This window comes from Vidua chalybeata, chromosome 4, assembly GCF_026979565.1.
Source record: "Vidua chalybeata isolate OUT-0048 chromosome 4, bVidCha1 merged haplotype, whole genome shotgun sequence".
Classification (NCBI taxonomy): domain Eukaryota; kingdom Metazoa; phylum Chordata; class Aves; order Passeriformes; family Viduidae; genus Vidua; species Vidua chalybeata.
This window is the reverse complement of record NC_071533.1, coordinates 38,692,945-38,711,127: the sequence shown is the minus strand read 5'-3', so window position 1 is coordinate 38,711,127 and position 18,183 is coordinate 38,692,945. Positions and strand designations below refer to the sequence as shown.

At 37.6% G+C, this 18,183-nt stretch overlaps 1 protein-coding gene across 4 annotated transcripts in view; it reads right to left on the bottom strand.

Annotated features, from left to right (window-relative positions):
* The window catches only part of SORBS2 (sorbin and SH3 domain containing 2), a 144,209-nt gene that overhangs the window by 42,564 nt on the left and 83,462 nt on the right, over positions 1–18,183 (bottom strand). Inside the window, exons 7-12 of one of the 4 annotated variants that reach the window (XM_053940089.1) lie at positions 17,401–17,880; positions 12,385–12,529; positions 9,871–10,046; positions 4,682–4,748; positions 3,833–3,877; positions 2,468–2,651 (exon numbers count right to left, since the gene is read on the bottom strand). In XM_053940089.1, the coding sequence (XP_053796064.1) occupies positions 2,468–2,651; positions 3,833–3,877; positions 4,682–4,748; positions 9,871–10,046; positions 12,385–12,529; positions 17,401–17,880 (1,097 nt within the window). Of the gene's footprint in view, positions 1–2,467; positions 2,652–3,832; positions 3,878–4,681; positions 4,749–9,000; positions 9,025–9,870; positions 10,047–12,384; positions 12,530–17,400; positions 17,881–18,183 lie in introns of those variants that run through there. The other 3 variants (XM_053940092.1, XM_053940090.1, XM_053940091.1) reach the window with 3 other exon arrangements.

The following is an 18,183-nucleotide window of genomic DNA, read 5'->3' as shown; positions in this document are numbered from 1 at the left end:
TTGGCAGTTGAATTTGGAAGAGAAATGCATCAATTTTCTCTAAAATTACAAATTTGCTTTCAATTTAATAATGCTATGCAAAGAATGAAAAGTTACCCATGCTACTATATTTTTTCAATCATTTACTATGTCATATTACTAGCTACATATACATTTTGGGGGAATACGTAGCTAGTTACAGTGAGAGCTACCTTTGCAGGGCAGTTCTTGTAGTACCTACCTCCATTGCACTTGGAAAACTGTGGCTCACACATATTTTTATTTAACTCTGTGTAAAATGACCCACTAGTAACTCAAAGGCTGGAGGAAAGGGGAGGGGAAATACTAACAGCTATTGTCTGTATTTGATAAGAAAGAGCACACACTGATTAAATTTTATCAGTTCTATTGGTCTTTCTGGCATGACTTGGTTTGATGTGACCTGACATAATAATGCACATGTCATGTGCCTTAAAAAAATCTATGGGATAGCTTTTGTTTATAGAATGCTTGCAAGTGCATTTCAGGGACACAGACAACTCTATTTATAAAATGCCCTACATTTCAAGGGAAATAGTTCTACATGGCTTTATTGTTTATTTTCACTGAGGAAAAAATGTTTTCAGAGCAGAAAAGGTTACATTTTTTGAGAATGAACAGGAAAATGGAAATATTCTGATGAAGTTGCATTATACTGCAAGCCACTGAAGCAGAAAGGATGCTACTGAAATTCTGATTCCCACTCAGTTCAATTAATTTACAGTTTTCAGCCTTTTATCCTGCATGGACTATATTTTGAGCTCAACTGCTAATGCAAACCAGATCTTGCCTCACAGCTAAGAAACATGTGATATATGTGGACCTAAGCCTCTTATGTGAGATTTTAAATACTCTGGCTTTATAGATAATTTAAAAAAGAATCTCCCAATGGCAGGAAAAGATTGATGAGCTATAGCTTTCAGCAGTGGGCAAAACATAGCTAAAATGTTTGGCATCTCTTGGCCTGGAGAAAACGGATTCCCACTGGCTGTTGTATCATGCAGGAGATTAAAAGGAGAGGTGAAATAGCCAAATTCAGTACTGAGTAGTTGTTTCCAAGCTTGACAAGAAGCACTGCAACAGGCCTTGGTTTCTGTGACTGAGGCATTTGGCCTAGCACTGGACAACAACTCACACAACTTCAGAGATTAAAGTTAAACATCTCTTTTGGTGTCTGGCTAAAAAAATCTGCACTTCTGTATGACCTGCTAACAAAATTCAAGCCTCATGGCCTCTTTGAGGCAGCTCAACTCTAATCTTTAGCATTTCCTCTTGACCACCTGCCCTTGGCAACAGGGAAGCCAAAATCAGTAACCATCAAACAATCTCATCTTCCTCTGCAGTATGTGTATCTACTGAATTACATTTTGGATTGCCACTATCTACAAATTTTTCAAAAAGCCATAGTTGTGTCTTAATTTTATACACTTAGTACAGTCTTTCATCATAGTATTTTATTCAAACTGCTAATTACTTGAAACTGTTTAATATAATTACATTTCTACATATAAATATGTTTACAATGTCCAAGCTGACAAAAATGATTGAATTCTCTTTTGTTGTTTGAGTGTAACCAAGAGAGGGAAGCTTGTAGGCACAGATGAAAGGAAAAATATTACCCTTTTAGTATATAATATATACATAGCCACACATATAGATTTATAATAGCATAATATTATATTAACATGTAGTATTAATTAATGCAAACACTAAAGAAAAATATTTTTTTCTAGAGCTAGTACCTACAGATATGCTGAAGTCAACAGAATTTGTGTGCAGGTCTCTGGCAAGGTTTTATCAAAAGGATAAGCACTTCTTTCCTGAGTTATTAATTACTAACATTTTCCAGACTGGACTCTAACCAATGGGACCTGGTTTTGTGCAGAGAGTTTGGATAGAAAACCATGGGCTATCCAAAATGCCTCTTTAATCTGTAAACCCTGTCTTGGTCTACCAAAATGGAGATTGAAAAAAATGGGGGTATAAAGCACTTCTGAGCTCTGGGGAAATGTGGGTTGACTTCTACACTCTTGTACAGTTTTGTTCTCCCTTGAATTTTCAATTACATCATCTTTTTGATCCTTTCTCTTTGGTGCTGGGTACAATAAAAGGCCTTTTCTACTCAGAGACTGACTATTGAAGACAGCTCCTAGAGCATAGACCATTCTGAAATACAACAAGCAGGACAATACCACTAATGAGAATAAAAATCCTTACTGCTCAAGGTCACATCATAAATTAGAAAAAACTCTTTAGTACACTGAAGACATGACAGTACCATACATGATGCCTGGACTCCTGACAAAGATCACCCCTCATCATCTGACTGGCCCTTGAATAAAGCCCTTGAAGTCATATTATTCTAGAGCTGCTATTTTATCCCTTGCTATATTCTGCAATTGGAGTACTGTACTTAGCAAGAACACCCTTCAAAAATGCACTAACTTACTTTTCTGGTGTAGACCGTTGCCTCATACGATGTGGTGGTACTGGTGGTGGCACGTGGGGTGGCAAAGGGGACGAGACCTTAAAGGCATCGGAGCTACTGTCAGAAGCACTTTTGGACAGTGGTCTGTACGTCTGTGTCTTTGCAGCTGGGTGTGCCTGAGCAGAGAAGGATGGACTGTAGCTACCTAATATAAAACAAAACCAGAAACAGTCATAGCATGAGAGTAAGTCTTAAAAAAACCACAACATGGAATGCTACAAGAACCCACAGTAACTCAATAAAATGGCAAGATTACAAAAATGTGTAAATGAGTTTTAAAAGTACATTGCTGTGTATTATGCAGCTCATTAGAGAACTTCTTATATATTTTTACACAAAATTACAAACACATAGGTAAAGTGCAGCACAGTTAAAAGAAATTAATTTGATGGCGAAGTTAATGGGTATATACATCCATCACATCTTTTAATGACAGCCTGTAATTAATTTCCAGGCTCATCCTATTGCTCAGTTTTTCCATGTTCAGAAGGTAGAGAAGAGGCAGAAAACACACCTTTTTTGATTGTTTTAAAAACTATTTGGTTTGTGATGATGAGGCAGTAGCATTATCTTGAAGAGGATCACAAGAGTACAAAGAGATGTCAAACCACTGACCCACTACAAGTCATCTGAACAGCACAGAAAAAGGCACTATTGAGAGCATGTTTAATGCAACAAAAACTGAAATGAAAAAATTTTGAATTGCATTTTTGCAGAAGGCACTATGGCCTTTTTGCACACAGTCTATTAATGCTTTCATTTTTGCTTTTTTGGAAATAATTTTACCACATGGGCATAATCTTCTTAAGACACAATGATTATCTTAGATGAATATGTCTTTTCTTATGGCTAATAAGATCAACATGAATGCCTATAGCAAAAATGGACAAGTTTGTAAAACAATCCGTTTTATTAGGCACTCTTGCTGCATATTTTTAAAATATATTCAGTACACTATTTTTGTCTTTCCATGTCAGTAATTACTATTTTCATTTTCACACAGTAGTTCCCGTTCCATTTCTGTAAGGAAAGGGTGCGTTGCTAACAATCACTAGTGAAAATAAATGCAAAGTAATCAAGAAACCACAGCGTTAAGTGTATCCCTCTACAGTAAGAGGTCCACAGCTGCAATTAATTTCTGCAGTAAGAATGAAACTAAAATTAAACTTCTTTCATTTGGGGGGAAAAAGGCATGAACAACTGAGATCAAACGAGACACTAGAAGGTGTGTCTACAAGCATTACAAAAGCGAGCGTGAAGAGTTAACTACACCATCACTTGCTGACATTAACAAAAGCGTCACTTTGAACACGGAGTAATTCCTACCAGTATTGTATGCATATGCAGTATTATACAAGTCTGTGTCGTCATCTACAAAAAGAAATACATATGTTACAGTAGTGCCATACATGCCAGTTCATCACAGAAACTGAGCTTTGTTTCTGCAAATACAAATAGAAGATTGGTAAGCAATCAAGCACTGTATTTCTTTTCCTCATCTCATAAGTGCTTTTGGAAGACTCTCTCTTCCCATTATACTTAGGCTGTTTTTACCATCTTATTGTATTTTATCTTTTGGTCATGTCACCCATATTGCATACCAGTTAGCACCAGACTGCAAATTACTTTTTGTCTGTTCTTTTCCCCTCCCCAAGCTTGATTCCTTCCTTTTGTCAGCTTTCCTATGCTACAGACTGTTAAGTGGTTGTTCCTATCACAAAAGACAATCCTAAATATCTACTATGTGACTAGTGTTCAAGATAGAGCCTGTAAGCCAACATTCTCCTTCCTACATTTCTTATTCTCCCACTAACATTCTGTGTGACCATACTGAATGTTAGCTCTACCTCAGATGAATAAAGTCTCCTTCCTTACAGAGGTATAATGAGCATAATTGCCATTTATACAGTTTCCTGACATCCTTGGGGCAAATCATAAAGGACACTAAAGCTAGTAATGTCACCAAAGCTCAGTCTCAGCAAAACCAAGTAAGATATTCTGTGACAACAATTAAATTCAGGCACAAAATTTTTCCTTAAACCAGCCTGTTTACTAGCCCACGCTGTTCTAACCCTGGAGTTCTCCAAAAGAAAGGCAGATGGTAGGAGATTTACAGAAGAAAATTTCTCATCCCTCAAACTGGACATGAGGAGACAAAGACAAGAACATACTCACCAGGCTTGTGAACCATATGGATTTGCTTGAACATTGTCTTGTACCAATCCTTTGGCCTGTCAACTGTCTGAAAAAAATAGAGTTTTAACAATTAACAACAAAATAAAAATACCCATGTGTACAGATCAGATGAGACACTTAATATTATTCTGGACAAAAATATTATGTTATTCCCTATTTAATACAGTAGTTTCCATGTATTTTCTGGAAGACACTGAAGATTGAGTCAGTCTTGGACTCTGATCCTGGGAGGGCATGATGGTTCAGAACACTGGAATTATTGTGAGATTAGCAGTTCATCACCTTAGTGCCCTATATCTGACAGTGATGAATGCTAGATTCTTTACAGGAAAATAGAAACACCTCAGAAGTTATGATTACAAGCATGTAAGAAGTGCTTCTTTTGACCTCCTGGCAATTTCTGGCTTAAATGACTTTCAAAATGTAATTGTTAAATAATGCAGAAAAACTTTGTAATACTACTGAGAAAAGAACTAAGACCACACTATATTTTAGAGTTAATGTCTGGATTGTGTTTCTTTTTATCTCTTATCCTTTTGAATTTTCTCTTTTGCTGCAATTTTCTTTGAGGTAGGGTAATCCAGGAAAGGATTAGCACAAAGGCAAATATTTTTTCAGTATTATCCTTCCTAAGTGCTAAAATTTTACTTGTCCCACAGTAGTCAGAAAAGCAGAAGTTTTAATGCAAAGAATCATGGTATCATAGAATGGCCTGGGTTGAAAGGGTAGTTAGAGATCATCAACTTCTAACATGCCCCCATGGACAAGGATAACTTTCATTAGGCCAGGTTGCTCAGAGCATCATCCAGTGTGGCCTTGAACACCTCCAGGGATGGGGCATCCGCACCCTCTCTGGGCAACCAAAAAAATCATTATGTTCAAACCTCATGGTACACAGGGAAAATTCAAAGGACCTCTCTTGAAGTGCATTATCTTGCACCAGCAAATACCAAATTTGCAATCACTTTGCTTACTCCTCTTTACCACAAAAAGCAAAAATCTAGGAATTCTTCCCTACAGAATACTGAACAGATGTGCATCAGATGTTCACCACATGCTGCCATCTTTATGAAATCACACCTTTGCCATGATTATTTGTACATAACTAATATGTTTTGTTTGCAATGGTGAGCTCTTACTATAAGGGACTAGGCAGAAATGCTACTGTATTTTGAGGACTCATATTGAGTTCTCATAAAATTGCTACTAAATAATATTAGAGCAATGTTTAAAATAAGAGGTGACAGTCAGCTGAAAAACCTGGGGATCTCCTGGGTAAGAAAAAAATTAAGTGGAGTTACACTTTTCAGCTTGGCCTGCTTGCAAGAGAGAGGTAAAGGAGTTTTGTCTCAAGATAAGATAGGTCCTTTCCACCACCTAACAATATGGTGAGTTCTGCCAAGTGTAAGTTATTCAGAAGCAGATTTGGGTCATAATAATATTATTTCCTTAAAAGTATTAAATATCTACACTAGTGGAACTCTGGTTAGAATAACTGGACTTGAGACAAGTATTCTGCTTAGTGCTCCAGGATGATATATGCTCAGAAGTTTAAAATTCCAGGAGGCCTGAAGGAATTCACACTGATGGACATTACCTCCCTGCTTCTCCTCATTTCCCACAGCAACAGTCCCATGATATTGTGACTGCCTCTCTGATTGTATTGAACCAAGAAGAGTCTTCCAACCTGAGGTAGGTGAACAAATTGCAAGTCATACATAAATACTACTGCTATGTCCCTGCTGTTTGTCAAGCATTGCCTGGTCCTCCACAAAGTCAAAGGAGGCTTCCACATAGAGATCAGTATAGAGAAGCTTCCAAGAGTAGAGAAGGAGGTTTCCCAACATCTTTCTGGATTTGAATGTTCCTTTCTCTTATCTCCCCAGCAAGCCCCTCTTAGGGGTTTCAGCCTCAGCCAGTAACTTCGCTTTATGTTATAAACCAGACAGGATTAAGAAATAGAATACATTTATTTTGAAATTTGTTTTCTCAATTTACATTCACTAATCCCACACAGCAACATTGTTTGAGGAATTAACAGTATTAACAATGCACGAAGCCATTCAGATGCCATCCTCCTTTGCACATATTATAGCTGATGCAATTAAATGCTGGAACACGGCATCATCGTATGTGAAAAAAACCAATCAGCCAAATAGCACGTAGAGGACATAAGAAGTAACTGCAATTGCTTCTTACGAGAGTCCATAATCCCTGCAGTATTATAATCATCCATCAGGAAGTATGCAATTAAAGGAGGCCTCTCTGACCCTGAGATTAGCTCAGCTGCTGGGAACAGGGTGCTAATAATGCTTGGATCCCCATATGGGCTATTCACTTAAGAGCTGGACTTGATGATCCTTGTGGATCTTCCAACTCAGAATATTCTGAGACTTTCAGTGGACCTCTGTTTTTTTTGTGTTTTGTTTATTGTTTTTTTCGAGCTGAAGTATTACATCACTAAGTATGGAAAAGAAACCTAGCGGGACTTGATTTTTTTCATTCTTACTAAGTAGAGGCCTTTTCAGTCTACCAATTTGATAATTAGATGTAGAGCAATCACTTTGGATGGACTAAAACAGTGCAGTCTTACTGCTTTCCATGAATCTGCCTTTTCCTTTCCCAGGTCCCCATCAGTGGTAAATGGTGCTATATTTGACTGAATGCTTTTCTGAGTGAACAGCATTTTACCCTCTCTTTTTCAGAGACTTCATTTTTAGTGTCTTGGAATTTTACCATCTTTGGGGCAGGGCTTGGCACAAAGGCAGAACCTAACAACAATCTGAATTTTCAGACTTGTATTTCCCAGAGCTAGAAGGAGCTAAAGTGGCATAGAAGGAACATGTTAACATGGGATGGTGGTTCTAAGTGAATAAAAAGCTTTTTAGGAGTCCTTCCCTTCTCAGAAGCCTGATACAAAATGGGTTACTAGATATAGATACAAAATGGGTTACTAGATATAGAAAGAACATCTTTCTGTTTTCCTTGGCTAAACAGCTGTCACAAACCATGTTCTAAGAGTAAAGACAGACACAGAGGAGACGATCACATCTTTCAAAACCTCTTTATTCCTGAGAAGCACTCAAAATCTGGAACACAGATACTCCTGAGTTCTTAGTAACATGCTAAACTTTGAGCAGCACAGCATTTTAGAACGCAGTGTGTGTTACCTATCACCCCATAATCTTCATTTACTGCTTTTTGATAGACTGCTGCCATTTTTGCAAAGATAGAAGAAACTTCTAAACTTTACATGCAATGATAAATTGAATTATTTTGAAAACTTCTCTCTTCAGATGGACTGAAGATGAACCTTCTGGGAGAAGATTCCTATTTGGATTGTTCACTGACCTTGGAGAAAGGGCAGGTGATATACTCTACCTTCTACTATTAATGGAAAATGCAGTTTTAGCACTTTTGCAAGGTGCAGCATATTTGAGTCCTGCTGACAACTATACCAACTTTGTTCTTGCTTAGCTGGGGTACACAGGGCTCAAATATACTTGTGCATACTTATAAAGTAATCTCAAATAAGTATCTTGAAAACAATTTTACTACCAGCTATGTCTAAAGGGAGCAGAATAAGGATACAAAATGGCACATCAGACACACTCGTACACATACACATGCCAGCATGAAGTTTTAACTTATACTGCATTGTGAGAATTATTTCTATAATAGCAAGGTTACAGGCTCTAAGATTTCTTGAAATTGAAACACACCAAAATCCAGAGCAAAACCAGCAGGAAAATGTCCTAATTCAAACTGACTTACATTTTTAGGAGAAAATCTGAAAGACTCAGATCATACAACCTGAAAGTTAAATATAGTTTGGCAGATTGCCAGCTTCATTAGGCACACTTAAGGGGGATTTCTGTTATAATCTTACATAACTGATATGCACCCTATTAGAACAATCTGTTACTAAAAAAGCACAAAACCAATTATCATATCCAATATAAAGCAAAGGGACTACTTACTTAAAAAGAGGACAGGAAGCTAAAGCATTGCTAGAAAAAATGTCTTCATTTTTAAAAGATTCTGATTGTATTACTTTTATGTCAAAAATAAAGCAAGAAATGGCAGAGTTTCTCCCCCATTCTTATAAAAATTCTCCCCATCTTACCACTTATCCTGATTTTTTCCTATTGATTTTCTCCATTAATTCCTGGTTTCACCTCTAATTTTTCAGTCCCTTGAAGCAATTCTTGGCAATACAACATAGCCCCATATGTCAATACTGGCAGACAGGATACATCCAACAGCTGCTACATCCCTGCAACTCACTAAGACTTCACCTGTAAGGGCTCTGCCGCCTTCATCCTGGCTCCCACTCTTCTCACTTTCTCCGTCCAGCACAGCAGCTCTTCTCTGGCTGGGAAGGCCAGTAAGTGCTGCCTTTACAGACCTAGTGCAGCTGCCTCTGCGCTCTCTGGAGCAGCCAGAAGAGGCTGCCCTGACAGCGGAGTGGAAAGAATGCTTCAGCATCGTGAAAACAAAACTCTTCAGTCTGACATCCTGGGACCACTCAAGCAGTGACCAGCGGCAGATGATCAAAACTGGGATGGTCACAATGAAAGGGCTCCCCAGCTATTTGCTTATGTGTCACTCAAGGGCACAATGATTATTTAATGCACTGTCACAAAAATGCTACTCCCTTAGATTGAAACATCAGAACAAAACTGCACATTTCTACACTACCCTGATGACATGAGAACACTGCCCCAGGAAATGCAGAAGTGTAAGATTTTTGCATATACACAGATGTACATACGATCATTTGCACACACACATATACATATACATATACATATACATATACATATACATATACATATACATATATATATATATATAGTATGCATAAACTTTATTTCAGAAATAAACCAAATACAATTACCATGCATCTCCAAAAGGCAAGAACTACAAGAGACACAAGAAAGACACTAAATTTTGGCTACTTCTAATTAAAACTGGAAACATGAGGTTGCCCAATTATGCTCCCATCAGCATTCTCCTTTTCGTCAGCACACAATATTATATTCACAAGGCTGCTGATTACACACGCTCTATTCCAAATTATATAAGAGTAGAAGAATGTGAAAAACCCATTACTAACAATCAGTTCATTGTATGAGTTCATACACAGATTTCCCAGAATTTCCTACCGTTCTAATTGCTGTAGGGATTCCAGATTCATCTACCGGGCCAATCCCTGAATAATGTGGAGCTTTAATTACTGTAATTTTTTTTTCTTCTTCTGAGGATCTACAGATTGGTATTGTACTGGTGGTGGTGGTGCTGCCAACATTCTGAACATGCTGTGAGTATGTCTCTGTGGACTCTGTAAAGATAACATGACAGAAAATTGTGTAATGACACAATAATCATACTTGGCAGTTAAAACATACTTCCCCATTTCAGTATACTGTACAAAGGCTGACAATCTTAATCACATACATATACATTATTTTAAAGAAATATCATCTTAACTAGGGATTTCCCCTACTTAACATTAACAGAATTATAAACTTATTTAAGGACCAGTCAAGCTATCAAACTCCGAATTAGAGTAGAAGCACTTTTTCACAACGTCATGCTCAATAAAAAGAGAAAAAACCCCACAAACTTAGCAAAATCTATTGAGAAAGGTGCAGCAGTCTTTCTCCTATATATCAAACTTTTTCACCTTTTCTGCCCATTCCTTGGAAACCAGTGACATAATTTCAAAACTTCCACCCACCAATTCTAGCAAACTATAGAAAATTGCTGTTCTGTAAGCAGAGAAAACAGCCTTGCACAAAATCTTATATGATACGTGCTAAGAAACATGAAGTTTTGATGTAGGAATATTTTTAAGAAATAAATTCTGACATACAGTGTTCTTCCCTAAATGTGTGTTGATATGTTTACATGACTCCACGTATAATCCATAAAAATGGTTTTTGGTAACCCGGAACCTGTAGAGCAATCTGATGAGCATTAATTCAGGTGAAGTGTTCAAGCTGCTACTGTTTTGTAGTGACTTGCAATATTTCTACCCTTCCCCCTCAAATTCCCCTTTATAAGTAATGAAATTAATACATCACTATTACCATCTCCTTCTAAAATGCAAAACAAAACTTAACAAAAACCACCTCAGTGCTGGGACGTGACATGAAAATTTGTACTTCTGCACACAATACACTCTTTCCTGTATACAGGAGAAAGAGCCCTACTCCTTCAGGCAGCAGGTTTCAGTAAATTATGGGCTGCAATTACAAAGCCTCTATTTTGCAAGTGCAGGTACAGTGAGATGGTTCCACTGCAGGATAAATGAATGCAAGGAGTGAAAGTACATGTTGTAACACTAATGGTTAGAACATTGCCATTGGCAATTACAAATGACAATTACAATTGACTTTCATGTGGCATTAATATCCACTGATTTTTCTGAAGAAAAATATGAGTTGTAATATGAGCCTGCAAAAGGAGCTCCGGTGACTGAAAGCTCTAATTTTAATTTGAATATTTCTGCTCACTCCCATTGCAGTGCTGGATTTGGCATGGCTGTTTCAGCTGTTTACTCAAGTCTGAAATCCTGTAAATAATTCAGTACTACACATATATGGCGAGGGGCAACTCTGTGTGGCAAACGTCTGAATATTTGGAACTTTTTCCCAAAATGCATGATGTTAAATTTAGAAAACATTTTGGATTTGATCCTTCATTCTTCATAGGCCTCAAACTGAGGCCATCAGGGGGATTTCTACATGAGCAAAGAGAATTAAATCAGGCTGTTACCGTGGAACACTGAACTTCAGCATCATACAAGAGTGAAAGTAATGGGAACATACATATTTTAAGTATATCTAAACCAGTATTGATAGATCTTTAGATCTGCAAACCGGAAGCAATCAAAACACCTAGAATTCTGGGATGTGGAGTAACCCATGTATACAGTTTTTGTACTTATCACTATGATGACAGCACCATTTGTCTAAGACGTCTCAGAGCAAGAACTGTCACCTAATTTCCGTGCAAGCACAAACAATAATGTAAACTGTGGGACCACATTCAAGTTATTTTGCATGTATAATCTTTTCTAAATATGCACAACACTGGTAGCAAAAGCAGCAAGTAAATTATTCTCTTGGCAAAATGAGATTATACTGGCAAAGAGCCTAAGGCTGATAGTATTTGGTTTGTGTTTAATTTTTAAATTAAAGATGCCCTAAAAAAATACATGAACAAATTTTATAATGATGTGGCTTTAGGTTTTTAAAAGCCCAGAGCCTCTCCCTTTGTTGACAGTATTTCTGCTGAAGCATTATGGAAGTTGTAGGGAGGAGCAAAGTACAAAGTGGGCCCTTGGCTTCTTAAGGCAAAATCTGAAAGGGCTGGACAGGTTGAGCTATTTTGATAGATGCCCTTTCCTTGGTAAAGCCAGTAGAAAATTGGCAAGAGGTTAGCTCACACACCTAGGTTATAAAACTTAACAGCAACTGCAGTTCAGGATCACTAACAATAAATGCTACCTAACAATAAATGCTATTATTTTTTTGCATTTACTTCCCAAGGTAGATGAATAGACAATACCTTCATTATGGACATGAAGCACTCTGCAATTGTTTGCAGTCTTTGCCACATGAATCAGAATACGTTGTGTAATGTATAAAGCAAACATTCTGTGTGAGGCTTACCCATCATCCTGCCATGCTGCATGATAACAATGTTGGAATTGAGTGAAGCTGGTGGAGGGTAAGCTGAAGAAGGGGAAAAAGGCCTTTGAAAGTGACTCACTGGGCTGGCAGCAGTGCCAGAATTCCCATTCACTGTGATCTGAGCCTGAGAGAGACAAAACAATATCCCATTAAAGTACACACAAAGCTTTCCGACTGCAATCCCAAAGAAAGAGTGATGCAAGACTGCCATCCACGCAACAATTACCAATTGTCAGGTACACAGCCATAATGGCATCTGCATTCACTGAAACACAAAACTTATCACAAAGGGAGCAGAGTGTGTTCCTTATATACCTTGTACCTCCTCTCTTCTCTCCTTGTGTGTGCTGGCTGTGATGCATGCTGTCTTGGGAAGGTGACAGAGGGATCACGGTCAAGGCAATAAAGATGGCACAAACAAGGACAGCAGATGTCTGACAGCAATATAAAATGAAGATGGCAGTAAAAGCTCCTAACACTGTGTGACAAAAGCTGTCTGCCACAGATCCCTCACACCAAGAGACATATTCCCTTAGTGCACATGCTCAAGCACTATGGATATTAATGGGAGCTTCTGTGCAAACTGAAGGGAAAAAGTCTCATTACGACTAGCTGAGATGAGTGACAAAAATTTCTTTGAAAAATGGAAGCCAGCTGGAGTGACTGTGGCATGCTGATATGTAATCTATCACAATAAAAATAAATTGCACCAATTGAAAAACCAACAACCACAAAATGACAGAACAAAATCAAAAATGGGAGAGCTAAGCAAACTGGCAATTAAGCAGCAAGCACCTAAAGCCATTTAGGGTTTAGTCATTAGAGGTACTTCACAAGAGGAAACTATCTGCCCCCAGGTTTAGAATCCTTGCATTGGGGCTGTATCACTTTTATGGGGAGTATTGAAAGAATCAAAACTGAGATGCTGAGAAAGCTTTGAATGAAATAAGAGAGTAGTGAATATTTCAGCAGAAAAGCAAGGGAAGCTCGCTGCAACATATCCTTTAATGCAGAACTGTTCTTTAAATCTGAATTAGAAGAATTACAAACTTTGCTCAATTTCATATAACAAATGAACAAAACATGCTGCAGATGTAAACAAGAGACTACCTGAAGCAGCAAAGCATAAATAAAAACATACTAAAATGCATATTACTTTTACAAATAAAAATTAAATTATGCATGACCTTCTGTATGCATTTGTATTTCGAAGATTACTGCATTGATTTGAAATTTTTAACATCTTGGCCTCCCATAGCTAAGAGAGAAAAAACAATTTCTGGGTCCTATGCAGACATCATGTGAACTCCTAGATGCATTCAGGATTTCTCATTTTAAGGATGCCTGTTTCCAGAAATGAGCTGAAAAGTTTCTCTTGTGGTGATGTCTCCAATGAAAGTTTTGTGTTTAAATGTCCCCTCTCTTAATAAACTCTAGAACCAAAAGTAAGTTGGCTTTTCTTATGTGATCCTCTCCTCCAAAAAAAACCCCAGCTTTGGAGATGAAAGAATAGGAAAGCTACATAACTCAAAAACAGCATTTCAACAGTATGAAGGCATGTTTTCACATAAGGTTTCAAACTGAGGTCAGCCATCTCTCCTCTACTTCAGGTGTTCACCCATTCTCTTTTCCTACATACTGTCTTTGTGGGGAAGCTTGCTTCTAGGGAAGGCAGGGTGCAACTACATGCAGAGCCTTACACCTTACTCATTTACTATGGCTTCTGTTGCTCTGAGCAGAACTGGTGTGAGTTCTTTGCAGACTGGAAAGATAGTCCTATGAATTTCTGTAATAAAAGATTGAGATATTCCTGAGAAGGACTTTACCAAGTAGCTCAGTTAGACAGTAAGGCACTTAAAATAAGTAGTTCAAAATATCATGGAAACAGGACCTACACAAGTAGCTGAAGGACATCTGTCATAAATGTGTATGTGGCATGTTCATATATTACATTTTTTGTTTGCTTCTGAAGGTTTTAGATAAGATCTCAGCTCAGCTATAATTTCTTAGTTTCTAATGATTTTCTCTTTGAGGAAAATGTCTGTGAAGGTGGCTATTTCATCTGTTCATCTGCTGCATCTTGCACAGTTTACGGGGTTAGCTACAGAAGATAGTTTTACCAAAGGCCTTTTTGTCTCTTGGAATAATTTGGTAACTACTGACATTTCAATCTGAGAATGTGACACTTTAGGTCCAGGTGACAGAGTTTATTCCCAGATATTACAAGAAAGTGAAAGCCTTTAAGATGCCTACTCATGAATTAGACATTTTGCTTTCCTAGGTGATCTTTGTGTGAAAAGAAGACAATATGGAAAAAAAAAAAAAAACCTATTCAAACAAAATGCACCTATTTTCCAATTTAGTGGGAAAATAAATTTCATGATGTTCCTTTCCTTAGCAACCTCTATTATTTTTTTTCTCCAGTATACCTAACCTGTCCTCCACTGCAAGTAGAGCCACCTACTTCTGCAGCAAGATAATCAAGATCCTGTAAAAATTCCTATGAGGTATCAGGTTTAAAATTCCTCTAATTTGCCTGAGCATCAGAAAGAGAAGCTCTCTGGATTTCTGAATCAGAACAGAAGTCCCATTATGGATGTCTGAGCAGGTCTTTGCAAGAATGGTGCACAGCACACACCTGACCTCAAGACAGTGAATTAAGTTAAAATACTCAGAATCAATTGAAACTCAAGACAGTCATGGAACTTGGGAAAAAGCAAAAATCTAATGTGTACTTCCATTTCCAAGTTTCCATTAGATTCCACAATTTCAAACTACATGAAAAAGAAGGACCCACGGAAAATATTTTATGGGGAAAATGTTTATAATTGGAATAAAACCAGAAAAAAAAATTCCAAAACCAGCTGTTCTCTAATTTTAACTCCAATTCTAGGCATAGGCACAAATAAGAATTACAACTCTCATACTTCAGGTTTTCAAAGAATCTGTAATCTGTGACTAAAGGTAAAGAAAATTGACCAGAGTTTTACCTTTAGCTCTGCCTTTTGCCTTAATATTTGTCAATTTTGTTGACTCAGCTCTTCCTGGTGCTGTTGCTTCTCCTTAGAAGTTGTTTTAGAACTTTTTTTTGTCTAGTCTCATAAAGAAACTCAAAAATAAACAAACAACCCCTATGTGCACACAAAGCCTTTAAAGCATGGTTATATCTTATGCAGGTAGAGTGGTGGATGGCCCAATCCTGTATTACTTTTATCATTCTCCCAGTGGTTTTCACCTACAAAATCAACATCAGTCTGAGACTGAAGATCATTCCAGGATTAGAGCCACTAACAATGCATGTGTGTATGCCACCAGCTTCCCCACTGTTTTTTCATTTCATGGATGCATTTTTAGCCATCTGGCCCTTCCCTACGGAGAGTGGGAGGTGATGACTTTCCTATACTGCAGAGCTTGGTTTTGCCAGCAGTTTAATTTCTGTGGAGTTCTTAGGACTATTTGGGGATTTTTGCTCTTGGGTGAGAGTCTTTTCATTTTGCTTTGTCTGTTAATGGTGAACAAATGTTATGCCCATCCCTGCCATGTCAAAAAGAGAAAGTGGTGGTCAGACCTGATTATTACATAGCCTTCTACTGGGAGACTAACCTAAAAAGGGAAAGAAGGACCAATTGCTCACTTTAGCTTGCAAAAAATGATGCTCAAAGAAAACAAATACAATTAGCTGACAATTTTAGAAGTAGGCTACAAGAAAATATAAACATTCCATGCTTCCCATAGCTAGTAAATGGTCTTGTGGTGACTCTGTCTGACCAGTTTATACTGATTGTGGTATCTTTGGCTACAAGTACTGTGTTGTATGCAGATTCACAGTAATGATTTTTAAAAAAAAATGTTTTCCAAGCTGTGTTAAAGATGTTGAGCATTAAAGCTTTTACATGCCTGCAATTTGTATTATTTTTTAGCAGCATCCAGAGCAATGACAAACAATCATTGGCTTTCCAGGTGACTATGTGCAAGGTTGGACTCAAAATACTTTTTATAAATTATACACAAAGCTTTATATATACATATATATATATATGTATATATATATATATATATATATATATATATATATACTGTTTGTTCTTTTCAGGCTTGAAAATTACTGTATGCTAAAGTATTTATACGAAGTTTGAACACTGTTGTGACCCAGTAAAACTTTGGATTCTGAACATCTCTGTTCTGCAATTCAGCAATGAATTGCTCAATTTAAATGAAGGCTTTGTTCTGACTCATTTGAATCATGTGGATAATCTCAAAAGAAATCAAAAGTGATCTGGGTTTGACCCAGATTCCATACCTTCTTTCTCCCCATACATGAGTATACTAAGGTACAGAACAGTGAATGTATGTAAGAAATGTCTAACCGCATACTGGTTTTTCCCTTGACTTAACCAAGAGAAAAGTAACAGGACACTTGAATAATTCAAGATTATTTATGCAGTTCAGTCCTGTAAGAAACTGTGCTTAGGAGAGGAAAAGGTTAATTAGAGGAGAGAAAACTAGTTTTGTGCAGTCAGTCATCATGGCTGGAGAAAAAACTGCATTAAATATTGCAAACATTTATTATGAATTTACAAATTACATTATTGAAATCTGTATCTCAGAGTAAATAAAAAATGGTGGTAGTCCAGACTCCAAAAACCTGTAAACTGGTGACAAACTTTAAACAAATCTCTTGAAACTCCACAGAATGCTTGCTTTTAATACATTTGGAACAAGTATTTCTTGAATTTATTTTCCTTTAAACAAGTGTTTGATACACCTTAGCTGACCACACAACTGTGCAACAATCATTTCCTACTCCCAAATCTGCTATGTCAATGATTTTTTTTTTTTTTGACAACTCTTACAAATCACTGTCAGACTGTGACCATGGAAAATTACTAACAAAATACTTGTCTTTGTAATGGGATAATAGACAAAGTTGAATTCTGTTCCCCTCTGACAACCTGTTTGAACAAAATGGAGGAGGAAAAAAGGAAGCATAATTACATGAGAAGTGGCAGCAGTGTTGGTTAAGGTGGTGCCATCTGACACAGCAGACATCTGGCTCAAGGTTGGGGAAGGTGTTTCAGAGCAGTCAGTAGTATCATAGCTACAAGTCTGCAGCTCATCTAGAATGGCTGTGGAGGACTCACTCACTGTGCGGGAGGAGCACTCGCTCATGGCAGAGTCTGTGCTCACAGAGGCCGCTTCGTTCCTGCGGATAACACTCCCAGGAGCTACGCACGGGCATTTACAGGGCCACTGTGACAGGGCGGGGGTTCTATAAAAGCGTGAAGGCAAAAAATCATCAAGCGTTGGCAAAGAATATGGAACTAGGTGGGTGCCACTGTCTGGTGAGAAAGAGGCTCTGTTAACTGGTACCACAGGAGAAGGAAGAGGCAGTGGAGAAGCTTCTGTTGCTGTTTGTCTGTGTGTCTGTGAAGCATTTACCTCCATCACAGGGGCAGTTACTTTCTGGTTTCCAAGCTGAGATTTGAGGAAAAAAAAATAAGAAAAGAAACAGATTACTTAATGAATAAAGAACTTTTTCCTTTGCCTCTTGCTGGGTGAAGGGGAATTACAGAAGTGTAAGTTTTTCAGCCACCCAAGGAAGTTCACATTTACAAAGATTAGGAAATAAATCAACCATGCTCTATATTAGAGTAGGACAACATGAAAGAATTGAATGCATAAAATACTAGTGGAAGCAATGCCAGAAACCATAGTGTGCTGAGGATGAATATTCATAATGTACTGCATATATTAGCAATCTCCATCGTGCATTGAGAG